General features: G+C 39.5%; 2 protein-coding genes and 1 non-coding gene across 4 annotated transcripts in view; all 3 read left to right on the top strand.

The window, feature by feature from the left end:
• atg2a (autophagy related 2A) overlaps positions 1 to 17,803 on the top strand; it is a 23,855-nt gene extending 6,052 nt beyond the window's left edge. The window contains exons 8-42 of one of the 2 annotated variants that reach the window (XM_067517656.1): positions 1 to 73; positions 781 to 923; positions 1,161 to 1,239; positions 1,436 to 1,685; positions 2,130 to 2,271; positions 2,625 to 2,723; positions 2,867 to 3,022; positions 3,823 to 4,096; positions 4,728 to 4,800; positions 5,031 to 5,205; positions 5,300 to 5,442; positions 5,771 to 5,889; positions 6,032 to 6,189; positions 6,334 to 6,466; positions 6,583 to 6,767; positions 6,855 to 6,935; positions 7,699 to 7,805; positions 8,232 to 8,324; positions 8,435 to 8,505; positions 8,956 to 9,032; positions 10,011 to 10,181; positions 10,502 to 10,628; positions 11,023 to 11,243; positions 11,344 to 11,573; positions 11,726 to 11,861; positions 12,554 to 12,781; positions 12,995 to 13,096; positions 13,463 to 13,547; positions 13,808 to 13,961; positions 14,361 to 14,430; positions 14,541 to 14,623; positions 14,749 to 14,870; positions 14,989 to 15,143; positions 15,389 to 15,532; positions 16,052 to 17,803. The exon at positions 1 to 73 is cut by the window's left edge and continues 92 nt beyond it. In XM_067517656.1, the coding sequence (XP_067373757.1) occupies positions 1 to 73; positions 781 to 923; positions 1,161 to 1,239; positions 1,436 to 1,685; positions 2,130 to 2,271; positions 2,625 to 2,723; positions 2,867 to 3,022; positions 3,823 to 4,096; positions 4,728 to 4,800; positions 5,031 to 5,205; positions 5,300 to 5,442; positions 5,771 to 5,889; positions 6,032 to 6,189; positions 6,334 to 6,466; positions 6,583 to 6,767; positions 6,855 to 6,935; positions 7,699 to 7,805; positions 8,232 to 8,324; positions 8,435 to 8,505; positions 8,956 to 9,032; positions 10,011 to 10,181; positions 10,502 to 10,628; positions 11,023 to 11,243; positions 11,344 to 11,573; positions 11,726 to 11,861; positions 12,554 to 12,781; positions 12,995 to 13,096; positions 13,463 to 13,547; positions 13,808 to 13,961; positions 14,361 to 14,430; positions 14,541 to 14,623; positions 14,749 to 14,870; positions 14,989 to 15,143; positions 15,389 to 15,532; positions 16,052 to 16,288 (4,896 nt within the window). In that variant the 3' untranslated portion in view covers positions 16,289 to 17,803. The remainder of the gene's footprint in view (positions 74 to 780; positions 924 to 1,160; positions 1,240 to 1,435; positions 1,686 to 2,129; positions 2,272 to 2,624; positions 2,724 to 2,866; positions 3,023 to 3,822; positions 4,097 to 4,727; positions 4,801 to 5,030; positions 5,206 to 5,299; positions 5,443 to 5,770; positions 5,890 to 6,031; positions 6,190 to 6,333; positions 6,467 to 6,582; positions 6,768 to 6,854; positions 6,936 to 7,698; positions 7,806 to 8,231; positions 8,325 to 8,434; positions 8,506 to 8,955; positions 9,033 to 10,010; positions 10,182 to 10,501; positions 10,629 to 11,022; positions 11,244 to 11,343; positions 11,574 to 11,725; positions 11,862 to 12,553; positions 12,782 to 12,994; positions 13,097 to 13,462; positions 13,548 to 13,807; positions 13,962 to 14,360; positions 14,431 to 14,540; positions 14,624 to 14,748; positions 14,871 to 14,988; positions 15,144 to 15,388; positions 15,533 to 16,051) is intronic. The other variant, XM_067517657.1, reaches the window with a different exon arrangement.
• LOC137134674 (U6atac minor spliceosomal RNA) lies at positions 3,222 to 3,350 on the top strand. The gene has a single exon (XR_010915462.1). It is a non-coding gene; the product is annotated as a U6atac minor spliceosomal RNA (small nuclear RNA).
• A 404-nt stretch (positions 17,804 to 18,207) lies between the features above and the next one.
• trmt112 (tRNA methyltransferase activator subunit 11-2) lies at positions 18,208 to 22,567 on the top strand. Its single transcript, XM_067517660.1, has 4 exons — positions 18,208 to 18,435; positions 18,922 to 19,023; positions 19,390 to 19,482; positions 21,240 to 22,567. Exons 1-4 carry the CDS (start codon positions 18,361 to 18,363, stop codon positions 21,339 to 21,341), a joined length of 372 nt encoding a protein of 123 aa, XP_067373761.1. The 5' UTR covers positions 18,208 to 18,360; the 3' UTR covers positions 21,342 to 22,567.
• The last annotated feature ends 1,542 nt before the right edge of the window (positions 22,568 to 24,109 follow it).

Raw genomic sequence — 24,109 nt, forward strand, 5'->3', positions numbered from 1 at the left:
TCCAGTCCTAGAGACAGGGAGGGGGACGCAGATCCTGACCTGGAGCCCTACGTCACCAGCCTTGCAAATGGAGGTATGCAGGGCAACAAAGTTCACCTTATAATTTGTCTGTCTGAGTACTTACATCATAACCTCAGCCAGTCTAAAAACAGGTAATCATACCAGACACTGACTTTTTTATTCTTCTTCCAAAGTGATGCTGTTATGACAAAAAGGTACTCCCACTCCCCTTGACTAAAGAAATACTGTCTGTTTGGAAAAAAACGACTGAAAACTAGATTTTTGCCTGGTAACAAAATGGATACAGGATACTTACATAAAATGGATAATGGATACTTCTTTGTATCGAGGCCAGTAAACTGCGCAAGTATGACATTTAAGGTAGAATCACAGAGACTCCAAAGAGTATGGACAGTATTTACAAGGGACTTGGTTTTCAGAATAAAGAAACATGTCACCCAGTGGAGTGGTGCATGTGGCCAATGTGTTTTTAATTTTTTCGGATTACAACAGAAGTCTATATCATCATCATATACAATAAATCAGTATTTGATATAACAGTTTAAAAGACACTGAATTAGTTGTCTTGAGTTGTGATTCTGTTTTTTGTTGTTGTTGTTGTCGTTGTTTTTTAATAAGAAGATGCCTGACCTTGAAGTAACCCTGACATCTACTTTTTTTTACATCTCCTATGAAGTGCTTTACATTTTGGTGTCTGTGTGTCTGCACGTGTGTGCGGCATGTATGCTTGTTTTTTATTTTATTTTTTTATTCCTGTAGATATGTTTTACTCCATGGGTCCTGCCGGGATGATCAGTAGTGTGTTGTCTGCACGCTCTGGCAGCGAACTGTCAGACAGTGATATGGAATCCTCAACAAATAGTCTGACCAGCCTCACCCAGCCAACATTACTGGCTAAACAGGTACAGGCTTTGAGTTTGTTGCTGGGTATTTCATTTTAGTATTTTAGTTTATTTCAAGTGCCAAGAATAGTATTAATATTTCTACTTTAGGTTAGATTTGTTATTTTGTCCTTTGCCTTTTTTTAAATAGTTGTGTAAAAAATTGGTTATGTTGGCATGATATTAAAACAAACATGACACTGAAATTTGTAAATATATTTCACAAACAATCTGATTTTAATTTGTATTTCTTGTCAGGGCATGGTCAACTGTCCCAGGAGATATCCTGTAGCAGGTTGCCTGTCAAGTCTACCGCAGGCCAGCGGTCAGTCCAGAGGTAAAATCAGCTGTGAAAAAATCTGCAGGTCAAACATATCAAGTTTATAATTTAACTTTTTTATGTTAAAATTGTTCACTAACATAATGAAACCAATTTTTTCCTTCTTTACCTTGCTTTTAAGTTAAGAAAGCCTGCATATTTTAGTTATGAATTCAGTCTCATCAGTCTTAGTTTTTCATCTTTTTCCTTGCAGGACGTTCCAACAGTGGCCAGGCAGAGCAGCTGAAGGCTGATGTTTTGATGCGTTTGTCACTTGGCGGGCTCACCCTAACCCTGCTGCAGGAGGACCCACCCTCTAGGCCAGATGGTGCCTCATCATTGGCTCAGGTGTCTCAGGTGTTCTTCCGAGAGTTGGCTTTCTTCAAGGACAGCATGTTCAGTGAGAGAGATTTCAATCATCTGAGAGGGGGCTTTGCAAAGGCCTGCCCACATTCCCATCTCAGGTAGGAAACACAGACACACATTTTGTCCCTGGTGGATACACCTAAATTCCTTCCCATACAACAGTTGCATTTTTAATAGAGACATGTAGTACATGTTCTTTCTTTTCTAAATAGAACACAGTCCAGTGCATAACTTGTGGAAATGAATGTTTTTGAAGTATTTGGAAACTTATCTATGTCCTATATTTTGGAGATGTGATGTATGACAAACCTAAATATAATTTAATATTGTGTATATTGCAGAAGGACAAATTGCATATGTATTGTTGTTTTGTTGGCTTTCAAAATACTTCGGCTTCCTTCAAGTGTATTGTTTATTATATCATCTTAATGCCAACAGTGCACATGAACACACACACACACACAGCTGTTGTTGTGGCCTTCTGCAAGCTTCTACCAGACAGTGACTCATTCTTTTTCTCATTCCTGCATCATCTCTTCTAGACTAACTGGAGCAGCAGTGCAGGTTGCTTGTGAGATACGGAGTGGGAGACATCACAGTCGAGCCGTGACCTCTGATCTTTCCTTTAGCAGACTGGAGCTGTTAGAGTGCCTCTGGGAGGATGGCAAGCCAGAGCACAGTGAGGTAGAAATTGTCTTTGTCTGAGTCACTGTTAAGCTGACTCTGTTATGTTATAATGACATTACGTCATTATGTCTTCAGTGTAGCCAATAACATTTGCAGTAAAAATGATAACTGCTTTAAGTGATCACAATTATTCTAAGATGTAAGATCTCATTGTCACACACAGCTGTTGTTCATCTTTCCTATGTGCTAGAACCTCCATCACATGCAGGATGGAGGGGGACCCAAATCATAGTCAAACTAAAAATGTCATATATAAGTAAACTTGTTGTTTGAAAGTAGCCCATACTTGTTGTTATCATGTTTATATACTAGAGGTGAAATTGTAATTGTAAGTTTCTTTCTCTTTCCAGTTGCTTCAATTCCAGAAAGCTGGTCTGTTCACAGTTGGAGCTATAGCCAGGCCGTGTGCTAAAGTACACTACAGCCTCAGTGAAAAAAACTTTTGTAAGGTGTGTATTTAAACACACAGTGACTTGATATTTTCAAAACTTACTGTAGAGCACCTTGCATTTCCATTTAGAAATTGTGTTGTACAAATATTGTTTGATTTGTTCAGTAGTAAAGTTTTGTGTGTGTGTCCGTCCGTTGACAGGGTAAACAGCGGGTTGTACGGCGGGACAGTGTGGTGCGAGTGGAACTGGCAGAGCTTACCACTGAGCTGGACCTAGACATCCTTAGTCGCCTGGGAAGCCTGAGCAAAGCCTTCAGCTACTGTCCCACACAGACTACTGGACCCGGACTTGCACAGGTGGAACCCCACATACATTTTATTCCCTAATAAACATACTTATCACATTAAAGACAAGGAACACATAGAAACAGATGAATTCTGTGAAAATCCATCATATCAGAGAATTTAATGTAAATATATAATTTTATTATAGTGAGTTAAATATTTTTGCATAACTATGACAAGTAAAAAAAAAAGCTACTTCTGATGATACTTGGTGTTTTGTGAAAGGGAAAAAAGGTTAGCACTTTTCTTGACAAGGATGGTATTGGCCCTTGTGGCCTGCAACACACATACGGTTAAAGCATTTCCACCTGCTTCACGGCATCTCTAACCAAGTTATTTTGGGGGGCAGCATCATGGGGGAGTGGTTAGTGGTGTTGCCTCACAGCTAGAAGGTCCCCGTTTCAAATCTTCCTGCTGGCTACAGCCTTTCTGTGTGGAGTTTGGATGTGTTCCCCATCTAAAGACATGCATGTTAGATTATTGGTGCCTGTAGGTGTTATTGTGGGCATGAATGGTCGTCTGTCTGTGTATGTCTTTCTGTGTTGGTTCTGAGATTGACCGGTGACCTGTCCAGGGTGTAGCCCACCTCTCAGAGCCCCCTCATGACGCTGAACAGGATAAGTGGTTAAGATAATGATGGATGATATTTTGTGCTGACACAAACGTGAACACATTTCAGGCTTAACAGTAAATGAGCAGTTGGTTAGTACAGGTTGAGCTCAGGCATCAATGTAAAAAAGCTTCTCAGTGGTCAACACTAACTACAGGTGTGACTGAAAAACTAAAAAATTTTTGACTTTCTTTTTTCCTAGACCCAGAGCAGTGAGCTCTACTCCTCCTTCACCCTCCTCTCACCACACACAGTACTTAGGCTTCGTTTCCCCATACCTGACTTACGTCCCCTTCCTAAGCGTCGGCTTCCAACCCAGAGGGCAGTGCGGCAGGAAACCTTGGTGCTGGAGCTGACAGAACTGGAGCTGAAGCACCAGGAGGCTCCAGACCTCCAGGGCGAGCAGAACACACAGGGACAGGCATGGGCTCCCTGCCTCACCCAGCTGCTGGAGGCCTCCTTCACTGACCTTCATGGTGGGAACACTCCCTGTATATTACCTGGCCCCTCCAGGAATTCGCACGGTTGCAATCAACTTTTAATTCAACCAATAGCCTGTGAATTTTGTGCAATATTCCAATTTAAAACATTATAAAAACATTGCAACATGCATCACAGTTTTTTAGAAAAGCTGTAATGAAACCAGGCATTTTAGGCTTCTTAATATGATGGTCACTTTCATGAGTAAAAAAAAAAGGATTTTCTACCGCAGTAGAAATGGTGAATGTTGCATTTTTGTGTAGCTTTTATTTTCTATGAAAAATTTTACGGTTTCCTTCATTTTATTATGTTGTAGCTGTATTAAATGTTTGTCCTAAAGGTTTAATATCTAAGACTTGATTGCTTTTATATGAGCCTTCAGAAGCAATGTATCTATTTTGATTTTATCTATGTTAGTTGTGAGTAATCTTTTACACTGTTGCATATAAGATTGTACAACATAAATTATTTTATATATTGTACAAGGATTTGCTTGAAGTTAATGTTCCCTGGCTGTAACTTGAACCATCATATCACAGACTTTAGACAGTTCATTATTAAAAGCTATAAAAACAACTTGGATATGTTGTTATACATTCAGACCTTTAAAATGCGTTGTCTTTCTAGGGTCATATGAGGGCTGGGAGGGCGGCTCTTTCCCCTGTATCAGAGTGAAAAAGGACCGTGACACTCTACCAAGGTTAGTAGTGGTGATCAGAAGAATAACTACTTTTGCAGTTCACAGAAACATTTCACTTGCTGGAAGCTGCTAAAAATCTGTACATTACTGAAGCACTCTAACAGTGAGTGGAAGTTTCTGCTGTCTAAAATAAGCCATTCTTGCTTATCAAATTAAAAATAATATTAGAAAATGTACTTTGAACTTGAGCCAGTATCAAAATCTGGCTGTACTCATGTTGCTCTGAACAGGATATCAGTACGTGTACGAGGGGGCGAGGCTCTTGGCCCAGCAACAGGTCTGAGTGGAATGAACCTGGGTTTTATTGGGGATCTGGGTGCCGCCTTCTGTGAAAGTCACTGTGAACTCAACGACAAAACCAGCTCTCCATTCTCCTCCAACCGCACCATGTTTGAGACTGAGGAGGTTTGCAGCCACCCGTTACTTAGTCCTTCAGAGCTCACAGCAGGTTTCCAGACTGAACTACTTCCTCCTCATTTCTCCTCCTGCCTTGTTTCAGATGGTGATTCCAGCTGACCCAGAGGAGATGAGTCAGTTTCAGGCACAGTGTGTTAGTCAGTGTCAGTGTGCTGTGGACATCAGTCTTCCACTGGCCTACATCCTCCTTCCCAGCAAACAGGCCTTCCAGAGCATCTACAACAGGTACATCATTAGTAGCAAAGGCATGATTAAGTAGTTATAATATATAATATTTTAGACCATCTGTGTAATGTTTCAAAATTAGGATCTTTTTCACCTTACAAGATTTTATATGCAGCAAGTTCAATTTTAGTTAAATACAGGTTCACAAGATATACTTTATCCATTATTTAAACATCCTTTTATATTATATTGCTGGTGTCCTTGCTTCTGAGCTGCTATTAAAAATTCCAGCTATGTTCCTTTTGTGTTGTTTTTATTGGTGTTAGATCCTGTATCAGAAGTAGTATTAATTTTTTTTTTTCCTCCACTCATCCACTTTTTCTCAAAGGATTAATAATGATCTGTTGATGTGGGAGCCACCTCCTCCCCCTTCGGCCTACAGTCCTGACCAAAGCCGCTACCACCACAGTGATGACTTCCAGCTCTGCAAGTCAGCTTTTAGATTGGGTGAGTTTGGCACATACATGTATTAGAAATAATAGCAACTAGCGTAGTCAAAAAGAATGTAGCAGGTTTTGTGTTGTCTTTAGATAAAGTTAGTTTCTCCACTGATTTCTGAAACCTGTTTTCCTTTTTCTCTTCTCCATAGACTCTGATTCAGAAGAGGACGAGCCCCCTTTCTACTTGGCCAGTGAATCAGCTGGAAGGACACAACAGACAGCTCCCTGCCCCAACCACAACCTCAGCCTTCTTTCCCTAACTGTGTTTATCAGCAAAGGTCGCCTAGAAGCCAGAACAGACAGGAAGGTGAGTTAGGTGGCTGCCAACCATAATATTAGGAGGCTACTTAATTTAATAAGATCCATACACTTTAATAATGGGATTAACTTGCTTCCTCCACTTAGTCTATTTAAACTATGAAGTTCTATTTATTTTATCTAATTTATTCAGGAGGACCAGAGTCATGGCGAAATTGTACTTGACTTAGAAGGGGGAAAAATATTCAGTGTGGCACAACACCAGAATGACCCCAATCTCAATTTCCTGTGTCTGGAGAGCAGACGAGTTGAGCTCTATCATCGAGGTGAACAATTATGTTTTATTGTCTATGAACATAATTAATCTTTTCTACCTTTAGTTTTATTAAAATGGAATCAATGCCAAGTAAAAAGTACATTTCCTTTATCCACATCAATGCAGCGGGGGTGAAAGACACCCCAATCCCACAGCGACTGGAGATGCCCAGCTTCACTCCTCCGAAGGACTTAGACCCTACCATCTACCCCACAGAGGTGGGCGTGAGCAGTGTGAGTGGCAGAGAGACAGAGCCACATATGTTGTCCACAGCCATCAAAATCACACTGGACCTCCAGAGAAATGTCAAGGTATGTCTTCCTCTTACTGTACTTCGGATTTTGCAGCAAGTGTTAGTTTGATATGAAACAATGTTTGTTTTTTGTGTCTCCTTGTAGGAGTTTGTAGTTGCCCTTCGACTTCAAGGTGCCACAATGCGACATTATGTGACACAAACCAGTCAGAGCTGGCATGAGCATGTAAGAAACAGTAGAGGGAAGTGCTTATGAAAGGAAAACACTGTTACCCGCAACATACTAAGCACTCCTTGTTTATTTGCATTTTGTTGGATTTATTATTTAATTAATAGGCATTTCAAATTGTTTTCTTATTTCACACTTTTTTCCCCGCCTAATGGGGAAAAAAGTAGTTAGATCTTCTGTTTACAATCTATTTTTTCTATTTTTTTCTGAGATATGATGTGCTGTTACTTTTCTAAATCACAGAATTTTAGTCTTCATCATCTTAGTGCTATTTGACAGCAAAGCATTTTCCATTTAAATCAATTAGGGTATTACCTGCATCATTCAGGTGCATGGTACTTGGGAAATTATTGTGATTTTTTTTTTGGGAAGTGTGAAAATTATTGACATACAGTACAGTATATATGGCTGGTTTACTGCTATATTAACGGGACCTGGTGGCTCAATGGGTAGAGCATTGGGTTGGGATGCAGGAGGCTGCGGGATCGAATCCCACCCCTCTGGATGTGGTCCTACTGAGGGCCACCTTGGTGCCAATCCCGAGCCCATAAATAAGTACATTGTCATTTGTAGAGTTTGATCAAGGCAAATTGTTATTATTACAGCAAATTTATATTCTTCTGTTTTATTTACCATTTAAACCATTTGCAGGCATGCAGAAAAATCACACTCCAAGAAGAAATCAGATTAGGTGGATGCATTTAAATTGCCATTTGTTGTATCTAAAATGTTGTAAACTAAAAGTTTTTGTTATTTGCAGCTGGTTGACTTCCTAGATGTCATTGATGATCCCATTCTGGGCTATACAGCACCTGCTGTCATCACTGTGCTCCACACACACCTTGCTACCTGTGCTGTTGACTACAGGTATGTGTTTTTTCCTTATTTCACCCTTTACCCATTTATCAATTTCTTTATATAATATATCACAAATATTCCTCAGAGGGCTTCATATAGGTAAGAACAACTAATACTCTTAAATGTTTGAATTGTATAAGGTAAAAAAAAAAACATGGAAGAAACCTCAGCATCAAAAACAGAAGTGAACCATTCTTCCAGATGGACAGACATGCAGGGGATGTCCTGTGTACTGAACAGAGCAGTCCAATAGATTTATGTTATGGAGTTTCAAGTAGCAGCTTGCAGATTCCTGTAAACAGGCTTGAATTATTAGACACCCTCCTTATCATGGAGACCTGGAATGAGAACAGACAACACAAAGTCTTAAGAGACAAAATGTAAACATAGCATTCACACAAACATTTTCACATTTTCTGTTCTTGTGTTTTATAGACCGCTGTATCTGCCTCTGCGAGTGTTGTTTACAGCAGAGTCCTTCTCTCTGTCCAGTAATATCATTGTAGACACTGCCACTTTTCACCTAAGGTACAGTCGAACTGGGCTCAGATTGACCATTTGTTAAAATAAACTCTATTACATGAAGTTATGACTCGTGTGAGACATTTGTGTAAGTTGTGTTTTTATGTTGTGGTCAGATTCATCTTGGATGACTCTGCTCTCTACCTCTCTGATAAATGTGAGACTAATACTGTGGACTTACGGAGAGGTAAGACGCATGATGAATGCCTGAGCTTTGTAGTTAAAGAAAATGAGGATTTCCAGCCTGTATATTACATGTTTTTTACAAGTTGAATCTTGTCTCCTGAAATCTTAACTGCAACTGCAGAAATAAACAAAGGGACACATTCTACGTTAAGCAGCAAAGAATCAGAAGTGTCACAAAGTGTCATTATGAGAGGAGTACGAAAACTAAATAATTCTCGTCACATATTTCCCCGAAATGTTATAGATAAAAATAAGTTGCAGATTAATCAATAGTGAAAATAACAGTTTCAGATATACTTGAATCAAAATCTTTCCAAAATCAATGGTTGGAAAAGGAGATATTCTTACAGTGAGGGGTGTCTTATAATATGTTCAGTGCAGTATTAGTTCAGTATTTTTAACATAAACAATCACCCTAATGAAACCACGGCTCTTTCTTTGGTTCATGCAGAATATGTGTGCGTCCTGGACATTGACTTGCTGGAGCTCGCTATCACAACATGGAAAGGCAGTGCTACAGCCAAACTAGTGAGTGCTCACCATTTGTGTACATACTTGTTTCCTTCACTTACAGCCAGCAGTCACAAAGAACCGCAGAAAAAATGAACTGTCAGAAAAAATTTAAACATCAACAAAACATTATAATTTAGTTCAATTTCCTTCAAAAACCGCAAACAAGCGTGGGACCCCTGTTTACAAATGTTTGTTCTTTCATAATTTAGTTTCACAATAATTATAGGTTCAAACTTTAAGCATCCACTTTAAGCCTAGCATCGGTTTTTAGTTGGGCATGGAACCATAATCAACAAAACAACAGTAAATGTGTTGTCGCTGAACAGTGAAGCAGCTGGGCTTTGAACGAATCAGTAACAAGCTTTGCAAAAGTGAGAAAGGTCAGTTCAAAGTTTATGTAAAACACTGCAGGTAAGTTTTTATATGCATCACATATAATCTTTGTTAGTCATTTAATGGATGTTATCAGTTTTTTTCCAAATCGACATACAAGTAAGTAGCAGACACTGGGGACAACTTTGGGGTTCAGTATCTTGCCCAGGGACTCTTCTACATATAGAAAGAAGTAGCAGACACTGACCCTATGATTTGTGGATGATTGCTCTACCAACTGAGCTACAGCCGCTGCACTTTTTATGAAATATACTGGGAGTGATGTAAAATGAACAGTTTGTAGTTTCTGAACTCCTGCACTATTTTTCTGGAACCACATACTACATTATAATTTTGGAAATGAAACCAGACAATAAAGAAGTTCCACAATAGATAGAGAAGAAAGAAGTGAACACATGGGCAAAGATTAATCAAACGTGTGTAAATGACAATTTCATCATTAGCAATATTGCTACTAATGGAGAGACAGGTAGCTGCAAAACTAAATTCTCCAGTGTAAAATGTTTAGGCATTAGCTTTTTCTCTCTCCTCCCATCTCCCTGCATAACTCTGTTTACTCTATTAATATAAATTATTTTTGTGTTGCCTCTATTTTTCAAGGCCCAGCCTCTCTTTGAACTGCGTTGCTCCAACAATGTGGTCCACCTTCATACCTGTGCCGATTCCTGTGCTGCCCTGGTTAATCTGCTTCAGTACCTGGTCTCCCAAGGGGACCTGCATCCCCCGCCACGGCACACCTCACCCACTGAGATTGCTGGCCAGAAATTACCAGTAAGACCTTTGTATTCACTGTAGAATAAAGATAAGGATTCGAGAGGAATTAATGAGTGCCACTTATTTAACAAGTGCAACTAGGATTTTATGTATATAATTAATGCACTCACCCTTGGTGACTTAATATGAACTAAAATTTGGAAGATATTAAGCATCACAAGCACTCAAAAATTTCAATAATGAAATTCTGTATTAATCTAATATAGTATATGAATGTTTTCAAAATACATGAAAATAATTTGTAAGAATATGTTGAAAGGCTGTATAAATAAATACATTTATAAATCTAATGTCTAAATAATATTCTTTCTTGTTAGCTGTCAGAAAGTCCTGCCTCTGGGATGCCCTGCCCTCCAGCTGAAACCGCTGAGATTAACCAGTATGATCTGGCTGATGCTTTAATTGACACAGAGAAGAACTACAGAGAAGAGAGTTTAGATCCCGGTACTACAGAGTGTCTTTTTTTTGTTTGTTTTGTTTTATGCTGCTCATACCAAAAGAATATGCTTCTGTAAAACTGCTGACTTGTGTTTCCTTGTGGAAAGGAAGAGGATTATAGGCTAGTCAAAATTATTTCCATAAGTGCTATAAAACTATGGCGAAGCTTGACTGATCCAGAGGACTTCATTATCACCTTAACTAAATACTTAATCAATACAAAATCATTTGCCATATTTTACAGCGCAAGAAAAAATCTCATATAAGAAAGTTATGTGATTTATATCTGTATGCACAGTGCACATGAGCCCATTGGGTCAATTGATTTGTGGAAAACCTGCAACAAGCTTTGCATGTTTGTTATTTCTTACACTGGATGATGGGCTTTTTGTTTATCCAGTTTCACCCTCTGTGCCAAGAGGATCTCCTGTCTCTGTATACTTGTTCCCTGGTGAAGCGTCGAAGCACAGCTCTTCTGTCCTGGAGGGTGAGGACTCTGAGCTTGATCAGCTTGTTGCCACAGCAACAGAGGCACAGGCAGATATGTCAGATGAATGCTCAGAGGGATCCAGCGACAATGACGACTTCTGCATCCTAGAGGCTCCTGGCATGGGCATTCCTGTGAGTCTCTCCTAGAGCTTACGCTGTTTGTATTTTTTGATAAACTGTATTTATTTGGATTTTAATTTTTTTTTTATCCACATGTTTTGACTTGTTGCAGCCAAAGGATGGAGAGCCTGTGGTGACAGTGCTGTCCCAGGGGTCCATCAGGGTGAAGGACAGTCACTTCTCAAGGCCTCGAGGCAGTTCAGACCTGCTCAGGGCACCCAGCCGTTTCCCAGTGCCCCAGAGCAGAGTGGTGCTGCGAGAGATCTCTGTGGTCTGGCATCTCTATGGGGGCAAGGACTTTGGTGGAAAACCCATATCTGTACATGCACAGCATGCAAACAGGTAATGTACACACTGTCAAAAGTAGGTTCCTAAATGTAATAAATTATATAAAATAAACATTATTGGTGAAGATGAGTATTTACCTGTGTAAGTAGTGTGTTTAATTTTCTCTCACTCTCCTTCAACTCTTTTCTATCCTTATCTCTCTACAGAGGTCGTTTAGTTCCTGCTGGTGTCCGTGGCTCTCCATCTCGCTCCATCACTTCCTCTCGTCCACAGAACTCTTGGCGCTGGGCTGGAGGTAGTGGGCGCCAGCACACACTGCTGATGGAGATCCAGCTCACAAAGGTACGTTATATACAATAAAGAGTATGTGTGTAAGATGATGGTTGCTAGTCTGTTTTGATGTAGATTTCTGTTGCAAATAATGAAAAGATTTAAAATCTTTAGGCATTTGTGTATTTATACATCCATTTTTTTTCCATTTTAAAGATTTAAAATAAACTTTCCCAAAATGTCACTTGAAACTTGTACTGCTTCTCTTATTTTTAATTTTTTGTTTTGTTTTGTTTTTTTTTAAACCTTTCCACTAGATCTACAGCAGGGGTCACCAACATGGTGCCCGTGGGCACCAGTTAGCCCGCAAGGACCACATGAGTAGCCCGCGGGCCTGTTCTAAAAATAGCTCACCATAGCGCCACTTACCAATGAGCTGCATCTAATTTTTTTGTTGCTTTTCTTTTTTAATTCACATTTGATAGTTATTGTGAGAAATCATTAAGATGATCCGTGTCTTCACATAGATGAATATCATTAATTTAATTAATTATTAATAACATATAATTAACGGTAAATTGAGCAAAGTTGTTATTTCAAAAGTGCGTATTAATCTGGTAGCCCTTTGCATTAATCGGTACCCAAGAAGTAGCTCTCAGTTTCAAAAAGGTTGGTGACCCCTGATCTACAGCTTTACCTGAATACCAAGACTATTGCATCAAAAGACTGATACAAACACATTCTCCTCCTGTTTTGTCCCCCAGGTGTCTTTCCAGCATGAGTCCTACCCAGTGGCGGTAGCTGGGCAGGATGGGGATGGGTCAGTGGCAGCTGGGGTGGGGGTGGGTTCCGGGGGTGAGCACCCTGTCTCCAGGCAGGTTTTCATTGTCCAGGAGCTGGAGGTTCGAGACCGATTGGCTTCCTCTCAACTTAACAAATTTCTCTACCTCTACACCAGTGAGAGCATGCCCCGCCGAGCCCACTCCAACATGGTGAGACAGCATAGAGGCCTGTAGGGAGGGATGGGGTGGAGAGGGAGAGACAGAAAGAGTGATTTATAAACCACTCATCACAGATGTTGGTTGGGTTTAAAATTGATCTGACAAGGTTTTATGACTTATATTAAGGGTTTAGATGAGTACTAGGAATTATTTTCTTCTATCATCTGATGATGTTGAATTTTCTTTTTGGTCTATTTTCTGTAGCTGACTGTGAAGGCGTTGCAAGTGTGTCCAGAGTCTGGCCTTGGAGGTCCAGAGTGCTGTCTTCGAGTCAGTCTGCTGCCACTACGACTTAACATTGACCAGGTACCTTTGGCTACTCGGACTTAACAGTTGCAATTTAATATTATCCAACCAAACCCTGTTTTATTTACAATATATGACACCTGCTACTTCCCAAAATTGTTTTTGATCTTCAGCTGTAATTGAAATCTACATGAGTGACTAAGCCACTCGATGACTTTAAAGTGTGTCTCATTTAGCACGTTTTCACAGTTTCAACTGGTTTGTTTCTCATTTTTACCAACCCAGGTAAAATCAGCCACTTTACACGTCACTGGAATTGTCAAACTAATCTTTTTTTGTAGCAGTAATTCTGACACAGTTTACACAACACCATTTGGACTGCCCTTGTATCTAATCAGGTTTTTTTGGGGGGGATCCCCTGTCCAGGATGCACTTTTCTTCTTGAAGGACTTCTTTAGTGATCTGTCTTCTTCTGTGAACCCTTACCTGCCTGTGGACCCTGCAACTGAAGGTTAGTTAATCTTAATGATGTGTTTATTATTGTATTTCAGCGTATTAAATTCTTTTGTCCAATAAAAAAGTATTAACAAATGTGTTAAGTGGGCTTCTCTCATTAGCTAAGCTGCTGTGTTTGCATACAAGTGCTGCATATAGTCACTTTGACGTTATTTGTTTTTATTGCTTGCACCCACATTTAAATGATGCTGTGTTTATTATAAGGCATGCTCTGGCTAATATGTATTTTTTATATTATTCTCTTTTTATTTTCAGTGAAGGCAGATGCCAACCAGAAGGCATCTGAAGAGGCGGCTGCAGCTACTGGTCTAGGTCCTGACCTCACAGCTTCCATCGAAACTACCTACAGTGAACAAAGCTCCTCATCTGCTGGCTCCTCTTCCTCTTCTGACCAGCCAATCTACTTCCGGTAATTTCACATTTCCGTTAAATGAAAATGCGCAACACTCAGCCCCAAAGAAACATGTGGTTTAATGTTTCAGTTGCAGCAAATAATTACTAAACATCTTATAGTCCAGTAATGTGAAAATATGTTAAATTAGAATATTAACTTCTTATTGGCATTATGTAAATCCACAACAACAAACAAACTTTTGAATTTGTTTTTTGTTAAGGTTTGAGCATAAATAAAAAGCTATTCATAAACCATAAAATTGATGTGACCAAGGTGTCCTGTGATGACACGGTTCTATATGTCATAACACAGCCCCTGTAGAACTATTTTTTTTTTTTTTAATTATAAAGCCTTTAAATTATTGATTTATGATGACTGACTTATGTGTCTATTCCTTTTCTCCTTCCTTTTCAGGGAGTTCCGTTTCACCTCCGAAGTGCCTATCTGGTTGGACTATCAGGGCAAACATGTGGTCATTGAACAGGTAAGAGAGATCACTCAAAACTAAATCCTCATAATTACAAAATTTGTAGGATTTCTGTGTAATTGAGCAGGAATTTTTTCACAGCTTTTCCCTAACTCTTTGTTTTACAGGGAACATTTGCAGGGATTCTAATCGGCCTGGCCCAGTTAAACTGTTCTGAGTTGAAGCTGAAGAGGCTCTGTTGCAGACATGGGTAAAAGATGCACAGATCGACTTGTGGAGCTTATTTGTAATTGACCCAAACCAGATTGCTATGCTTAAAAGTCAACCTGTTGTGGCTGTTTAGTTGTACGTTTCTCTTTCTTCCAAATTTTCTAGTCTTCTGGGTGTTGACAAAGTGATCCAGTATGCCGTCACGGAGTGGCTGACAGACATTAGGAAGAATCAATTGCCGGGGATTCTGGGAGGTGTTGGCCCCATGCACTCGGTTGTCCAGCTGTGTGAGTTGCATATGTCTGCTTCAAACTCACTCTTGTGAATTGTCAGTTACATTTACATGTTCCTAGTCATGTTCCATTTCTTTTTTTTTCTTTCCTTTTCCCCTTTGTCCACCTCCAGTCCATGGAGTGAGAGATCTATTCTGGTTGCCCATAGAGCAGTACAGGAAAGATGGACGCATTATTCGAGGTCTCCAGAGGGGGGCAGCGTCCTTTGGCACCTCCACAGCATCTGCTGCTCTGGAGCTCAGCAACAGGCTGGTGCAAGCCATTCAGGTACGCAGTCTTTAAATAATTTTCAGTGTCATAGAAAGGCATTTGAAAAAATATTTGACCGTGCAGATGTCAAAATTTTGGATCCATCTGTGTCCATAATGTAAATAAGTGTATCTACAGTATCTACAGCAAGTGTCAGATATTTGCTGCCAAGTCTGCTCAAAATCACATGTTTGCCTCAAGGGGCTTTGCAATATGGCTTATAGTCACATTCTCATGTTTGTTTTGCTCTGCTATTTTTACAGGCTACAGCAGAAACTGTCTATGACATTCTCTCTCCAACCCCACCGCTGAATCGCTATGCCATCACTGAGGGCCGGCCCCGCAGAGCAGCCCAGCCTGCAGATCTCAGAGAAGGTGTTGCCAAGGCCTATGACACTGTCAGAGAGGTATGTCCCCCAAACTTAACATCTCAGAGTTGATTATGGACAGTTCTATAGATCATAGTAGTGCAGAAACTCAAAACAAAATATATGTAACAATGTATGCGCATGTAAAAAGATTTTGCTATAGAGCCAAAATGATGATGATGATGATGATGATGATGATGATTATTATTGTTAGTCCATTAATCACTTAGTTGAAAATGGACTTGCTAAACAAGCTCTTATGTATCGAATTTTGATTTGTTTTTTTCTGACCTCTCAGATGTGACAGCTTTCTGCTTCTTAATGTCATCTGTCATAGTATGACAGATGACAGAAATCTTGATTGGACAAAACAGAATTTTAAAGACATCCCCAATGGTTAAAGAAACTTTTGCCTGACATTAAATAAATTGATTAATAGACCAGAGTATTTCCACATATCCTGAATTCTTTCTCTATGCTGTTGTGTTTTGTTTTTTTTTTTTTTGTGCGGGTAAATATTTTGACTAAATGTGTCTGGACTCTCACTCTGCTTTTCAGGGAGTGATTGACACAGCTCAGACTCTCTGTGATGTAGCGTCCCGCGGCCATGAACAGAAGGGTCTTCCTGGTGCTGTGGGTGGTGTCCTGCGGCAGATTCCACCCACGGTTGTCCGACCCTTGATAGTTGCATCTGAAGCCACATCTAATCTGCTTGGCGGCATGCGGAATCAGATTAAACCAGACGCTCGGAAGGAGGATTTCCTGAAGTGGCGCACGGAGGACAGCCAAGAATGATGATGGAGAGAGAGAGAGTATGTGTGTGTATGCGTGTGTGTGTGTGATGATTTGGGACAGTCTCATCTAAAGAGTCAATCCAGGTATGAATGTGTATTTGCATGTGTGTATGGACTTACAAGAGTCAGTATGTGCTCCAATGCGAAAAGAAAGCTGCGAATATCTACTACTGCAGTTACTGACACACAGTGTTATGTGACTTCATCACACATGGATTTACCAGATTTAATTTTTCTGTTTTACCTTTAACAGGAACTTTCCTCATATTCCTCCCCTCAGTAATACAGTAGTGTTCTGGTTCTCTATTCTGTTTGTGTAAACATATCTATCTTAATTTTTAATCCAACCAAGAAGAGGTGGGATTATGATTTAAGATGTTATTTTCATCTGTTAATAAAGTGCAGAGAGAAGGGCAGTCATCTTGGCAGGGGTCAAATCAGCTTTAAAATATAATGGCTAATTTTATTGTGAGACGTGGTTGTCCTTTATACAACTATTTCTCTTTTCTTTTAACCTGATAGGTAGGTGAACTTATACCATAAATCCCCACTGTTTCTGTATTATCCATCCTTCACCAGTTGTCAGCAGCATCACCAGAATGGCTTTCTAGCAGCTAAACTAAGACATAAATTCACCTTGTTTGGGTGCAGTGTGCGTTGAATTAACAAGTGATGTGACCACAGCTTTAGAGTACTGAACTTTGTTATCCAGTGAGTTTCTAGTGGAGACAGGGAAAATATTTTAATCAAGTGTCCTTTGCGAACACTTACTGGGTGTTTGTAGATGGGTTTTCGTCCTGACTTTACAATGCCATACTGTCGGATTGGTTCAGTTTTGGCCCTTCTATGCACCTGCTTCTTAGTGCTATTATTTGTGCCATAAACCTTGAAGAGTGACCTTTTTAACTAGTTTGTGCTGCCTTCCTTAATCCTGTACCCTCCCTGTGATAAGTTTAACACATTTTGGCTCCTACTGATACATACCTGAATGACTAGAAACAACGGATCACAAAAAGCCTCTAAATTCGGTAGCACATTGGTTATGTTGAAGTCTCACATGCATTGTTAATTGTTTTATAAACGGATGTCTGTCAGTGGCTCTTCAACCTGCATCTGTGCTTGTTTCCTTGAGTTAAAGATCAGAGCTTGGGATCTGAATTAATGTGCTCTGTCTTCAGAATTTCCTTGTCTTTAGTTGCCTTCCTGCATTTATTTTGTGTTTGTTTTGGTATTTTGTTAAAACATAAGTATTGTCATACTCTTTCAATATATGAGTTGAGAGGATGTGATTCTGGTGACAATGGAGGATGAGTTTTGTGGTTTAAAGAAATATTTTACATTTTTATTGTTTAAGTGTAAGGTGTGTGCGTGCGCGTGTGTGTGTGAGAGAGACTGTTTCTGTGAGTGCATGGTGCATGTCTGAGAGGGTGGCAGGTTGATGCTTGTTACACCTTATATGTAATTACTATTTACTATATAATAAACTGTATGATTGACCTGTATAATACAAAAACAATGACTATACAAAATTAATTCAAAAAAATAAAACATTTGAGTATAAAAACTGAACACTTTCATTGGCTGTTAACCAACATAATGACCACTGTCAACATATTTTGTTACTGTTACGGGGGTGTTCGAATGCCTCTAGGTCTGAAGCTCCTGGGTGGTACTCTCATTAAACAAGTCAAGCTTTAACACATTTTATTTCTACCGTACTTGTCAAATATTAGAATAACACATTTGCTAACGTTTATAACTATAAAAGACAATGGCGTTGCAGAATAAAACATCAGATAATTTGATTTTGACAGAGTCTGGTACATTATAGACATGACTATAAGGTCGTATCGACATTAAAAATAGTTACATTTCTTCTATAACCAAGGAACCATTGGAAGTGAGGCAGCAGCTCCGCGGATGTTTTAAGCGGCGCACCAATCGCACTTCCGGTCCACATGTAAACAGCGTCCAACGCGGTTAATATACGATAAAGCGTTAATATCGTAATCTGGATTTATTAGTAGAATTCATTTTAAACAGAGGTGTTGTCTCTAATTTCTGTCTGTAAACATGAAACTGCTCACGCACAACATGTTGACATCTCATGTGAAAGGCGTCACCAAAGGATACCCGCTGCTCATCAAGGTAAACTTGTCAACACTGGATTAGCACCGGAGTTACTAACCGCACTGATTTAACACAGCCTACTCCCTACAGGCAGTGTATGCTTCATTATTTTCTTTTGGTCGATTTGCTTGTTAACTAATGTCAGAGTTATCGTTCAATAGCAGCTAACTTGATTTGATGTTTAGCATGCTAACAAAGCATCTTCGCAAACTTAATCTTAACTTAATCACCCCACAGTGTAAAACGTGACGGTAACAATTTTATTCATCTATTTTATATAAAAGCAAAATGGGTTTGTTGTGGAACATGATAGGACCTGCACATTGGATTTACTGTTGTGGCTAGTCGATGTCGCATATGCTTCAGCACTAGTTCAACTGAAGTCTGATTTCATGAAAATTAGTTTGTTACTATCTGATTGTAGATTACAGATAAATGCCGCTCTTTTAGGACTACGAATGACCAACTTTCTAAGATGTGTTGTTTCCTGATGTGTGTGTTCAGGCAACTGAGGTGAAGGTGAATGATGTGGAGTTTAACCCCCAGTTTGTCAGCCGGATGATTCCCAAACTGGAATGGAGTGCTCTGATCCAGGCTGCAGAGGAGGTAACCACTAAATGAGCCTGCATTATTATAAACATTTCCAGAGCCAGATTTGTGTCAACAGTAGTAGGAAAAAAGTTTACATGATGTGTACTCAGCCACGCAGACTTCATGAAGCACGCTGTTCAATAGTAGATTAGTTCCAAGCTGAACTTTGTGAAGACAACAAATGGCAGTATTTTTTAATCAGTCTGAGTCATAAAAAGATACATACTGTATTCATACCTAAGGCTGTTATTTTTAGAAAAGGTGCAGCCATCACTGAGATGCTGTTTTCATATCATTTTGTATCTCATTTATTTATTCATTCTGTTGTTGCAAATAGTCAATGCTGTAATATCTGTGTCATTTTTATTTGTTGTTCTACAGTTAGGTCACCGACAAGATCTGCCAGAAGAGCTACTGCCAGAGTACGAGAAAAATGAAGAGTTTCTAAAGAGAGTGCACAGAGTGCTATTAGAGGTAAGAAGTAGGGTTAGATAAAAAAAATAACTAACAAGTCACAATTTTATTGGTTTTGATTTTAAAATCCAGACATAAATCTTGGATTCACTCCTGTTCACAGTGCACAATTTAAATCTGGAGGTGTTTCATGAGCGCATTGGTCAATTGTGTTTCAGTTAGGGCTGCATGATGTGTAGATGTGTCTTGTTTGAGTCATTTGTCACTGACATTAAATAATTGTTAGAGTTTAGAAATGTAGAGTAAAGAAATGTGTTTAGGGTTTAATCTTATTTGTGTTTAGACTTGTTTAATGGAGAAATATGTAAATGCCCAACTACAATACTGGCAAACACTTTATGGACGGTTGCCTTTTATCTGCACAGTGTGTAGTAAAATCAACTCTTTAGTTCAGAGCCAATATCCAGCACTTACAGTCATTCCTGCCACTACTGGTGGGGGGTTGTTTTTGATGCAGAAGAGTTACGGGAAAGTTGTGCAAAAATAGGACCAATTTCTTTATGACTTGTTTTGTCACGCCAAGACTAAAATATATGTAGTTTTCAGTGATTATAAGAATGAAAAATGTAAGTTGTATATTGGAGAAATTGGAATTGGAGAGTGTTGGGCATTAATTAATTATCAGAAAAAATGCTGATTTTGTGTCCATTGGCTAATAGTGGCAGTTTCATGCCTTTGCAAAGACCATGTTTTGCAGCATTTATTCTACTTTATATGTCAAATTTATTTTCAAAAACACATTTTTAGAATGGCCTTAATGTCAATTGGAAAAACAGAAAAGGAAAAGAATACTTGGAGCTGAAAAATTAAACTGAGCAGAAATGTAATTTAAAGATGTACTATGGAGTTTCTATGTAAATGTAAAGATGTTTTGTTTAACTTTTATTCAAACTGATGAAATGCTTTGTGTGAATCTTTGAGGTCTAACACGTTTATTGACCATTTCCCTTACCATAAAGCTTTAGCAAAACCATTCTCCAATCCCTGATTGATACATGATTTTTTTACTTTCTAGTAGTTTTCTTCTTTTTTTTTACCGTAACTTTGCATTTTTTGGCACATTTACCATCACCTGTAAATCACTGTAATAGTGCAAAGTTACAAAACAGGGGCTTACAACACTACCCCATATCTCTATGGTGGGAATCTACACAGGGTAACTTTAAATTGGTTTGTGCGGCGCAGTTGCATTATGGTTAAAGATAGTAGAAATCATAAACTCGCAGCGTATATAGCTAGTCTCTCACAAAGTTAATGTAAACCTGAATGCTAAAAAATGTTGATAATATTAAATTGTATGCTTGCATTTTATATTGTTTTTGTTTCATGGTGTCTTTCCAAAATCATGTTGTTGTTTTTTGTTTGTTTTTTCTCCTCCTCATGGTCCAGTAACAAATGTTTCATGACTCTGTACCAGGCCACCATCTGTGAGTTTAATAACCTTGATCAAATCTATCATTGTATACTGTAGCATAAAGATTTAATAAGGGGCCTGGAGGATCAGTGGTTAGAGCATTGGGTTGGGTTGCAGAATGCTGTGGGTTCAAATCCCACCTCACCAAGTATGGCCTTCCCAGCCACCAAGGGGCGACTTTGGTGCCTGACCTAAGCCCAGGGAGAGTAGTGGCAGGAAGGGCATTCGGCCTAAAAACTCATGCAAAATCAATGTGCGGAACAGGTTCCACTGTGGTGACCTACTGTGGATCAACTACTGGCGGTGGCGTACTCTCATCTGTTTCTGTCTTTGCATTTTGCAGGTAGAGGTAATCGAGGGATGTCTGAAATGTCCTGAGTCCGGACGAGAGTTCCCAATCTCCAGAGGAATCCCCAACATGCTGCTGAACGAAGATGAGGTGTAGACATTGTGCATCTAGTATCGGCTGTGGGACTGTGTTGTTCATAGAGAGAAGAGAGAGGCTGGAGTCTGGTTTGACTTGGTGCCACGAGAAAATAGGCCATTGAAGTTTTAAATGGCTGATGCTGCCAGTGGGGGGGTATGATTTGAACGAATGGAAATGTTCCCTGAGATTAACCCCCAGTGGTTTTATCTGTATTTATTTTTGTAATTGTTTGGGTTTTTTCTTTTTCAATAAAACTGTCAAGCTTTCCATGACAGCCAAAATTGTTTCAGGTGTTTGTGGAAAATATGGTTGCAAACAAGATAATATATAACCACACTTGTTTGTGCTGATTCTCTGAACCCCATCTCACCCTCTCTTACCATTTAAGAAAGTACTGCTGGCCAGATGACGTGGCAGTGGCTTGTCTATATTTGGCTTTGAGAAAAAGAGACATGAAAAAAACTGCCGTCTGAAAGTTTTTTTTGTTTTGTTTTTTTTTATTGTTTTTGTTTTTTTTTACTTTTAAGCTTCACATTACGTTGCCCACCAACAACACCCTATCTGGCCGGGCTCCTGTGATCTTACATGGTTAGATGGTGCATTTGATCTTTTTAAGGTAGTTGAAAGAAAATTGAAGACCACATGGACAAATTAAGTTGTTTTTCCAATAGTTTGTGCCTGTCTGAGGTGCAGCAGTCAAGTTAAGACAGGAGTCTGTTTGTTCACAGGCGGCTTTATCATTTTTAGAAACTTTGCCAGGACAGACTATGAAGGGGGCGGTTGCCATGACAAGAAGCCTTCAGGCAGCTTGAATCTCTCCTACCTTTTCCTTCTACTTAGAGCAATTATAGGCCTACACCCGCAACTATAATAACGGTATAATGGGATAGCAGCAGAGCAGCAATAAAAGCCAACTCTGACAGATTAACAGTCCTCTCCAAGTTCTGAGCTGTAATTAACAATAAGACTGAAGAGGAACAGAGAGCAAAGAAAAGAGCCGTATTGAAAACTTAAAAAGATACAGATAAAAAGAGCTGGGCTGTCAGGGCGGTGATTTAATAGCATTAGGATAAGCCTTTAACTGTCAGTGTGAATGAGCCTAAGCTGAAAATCACACTGAGATCACCACTAAAGCAGCATTTTGAAATCACTAGTATGGACTAATGCATCCTATTTCTCCTTCCATTTACTAATATTGATGTTTAAAGATTTAGTTTGGCGTAAATGGAAATGTACCTCTTGGCTCTCCTTTGCAAAAATCATGCCATATACATAAAGTCTGTTACTTTAGATCAGCACTAAAAAGACCAAAAAAAGCCAGCTTGCACTAGATCTGTCCAAACTGAATAAAGGCTACCCACCAAGATGTCTAAAAATCACTTATTCATGAATTATAGTATTTCGTTCATTGAATCTGTACACAGGCAAAAAAGGTCCAGTGTTAAGTTTTATTCTACTAAATGGGAGCTGTTACTGGATTTATGTTAGTTAGGAAGATTAGTAAAAACTTCTTGTGTTAGAATTAAAAATACTGTGACAATATATCCATTAAATGTTGACAAATACAGTGAGCACTGGTCTTTTTATATGCTTTTTATATTTTCTATTGTCTAGAACCATCCCTGTTTGCCATTCTTGAGCTGCAACTTGCCCATTGATGCGACGCCGTTTACACATTAGAGAGTCATGTACAGGTGAATATTATTAACATTAGTGGGATCTTAAATCAGCTAAATCACAGTTGAAAAGGATATAGTTAGCAGTAAGAAGATCCTTGCGCAGCATGCTGGTGGAGTAATGAGCTCTGCCTCCTAACACCTAGAAGGTCCCAGGTTCGAATCCCCAGTTACTTTGGTTTTCATTCATCAGCCTAAAGAGATGCATGTTAGGCTAGATGGTGTTTCTAACTTGCCCGTAGGTGTGAATGGTTGTCTGTCTGTGTAGGTCTCTCTTTGTTGTCCCTGACATAGACTGGTGACATGTCCATGGTGTATCCTGCATCCTTCCCAATGACAGGTGGGATAGGGTCAATTTCCCTAACACTAAGTGATAATGGATGGATGGGGATCTTTCACACTATGCACACAGGGTCACAGTTTTTGGTGGCCAGTGTCTTCACCTGTACCTACTGGAACGTGGGATACTAATAAACCATGAAATAAACACAAATATGCAGCATCTGATACATAACTAATTTAAAGACTAAAAGCCACAGCCAGTTGTCAAGGACTTTATGGTCAAAAACCAACTCATGGCTCTGTTTAAAAGACGAAATTTCTAAACCTTCGCTTTTTTTTACACATTAAACATTTTATTTGGTGAGGTCTGGAGGTGATGTTAGAAAAAATTTAACTTTCAGACCGAACTAACCGGTTTAACTCCCAGTGTTTGTGCTAAGCTAACTGGCTGCTGGCTTTAGCCTGCTTTTCTATCTACTGTGCAGACATGCGATTGGTAAGTCATCAGTCTCCTGTGATTCTTAGTAGGAAATTGAATAAGCACGTTCCCCAAAATGCACTAATGCACAGTACTAATTCTTTCTAATCCTGATATGCCCTCAGGAGACCTTACCTGCAGAGAGAGGGAGGTGCCAGCCTTATGTGGAGACTAGAAACTGTAAAGAGTGTGTGTGTTCGCGCGCGCTTGCACGCACCTCCTCTGCTGGGAGAAAGATGGCTCTTGCCCACATAATCACACTCCCTTCATTTTGGTGGTAACCCTCCCCCCAACACCACCACCACCACCAACCACCTCCAGCTCTCTAGATCCAGTCCCTCCCTCCCAGA

This window comes from Channa argus, chromosome 10, assembly GCF_033026475.1.
Source record: "Channa argus isolate prfri chromosome 10, Channa argus male v1.0, whole genome shotgun sequence".
NCBI classification, from domain to species: Eukaryota; Metazoa; Chordata; class Actinopteri; order Anabantiformes; family Channidae; genus Channa; species Channa argus.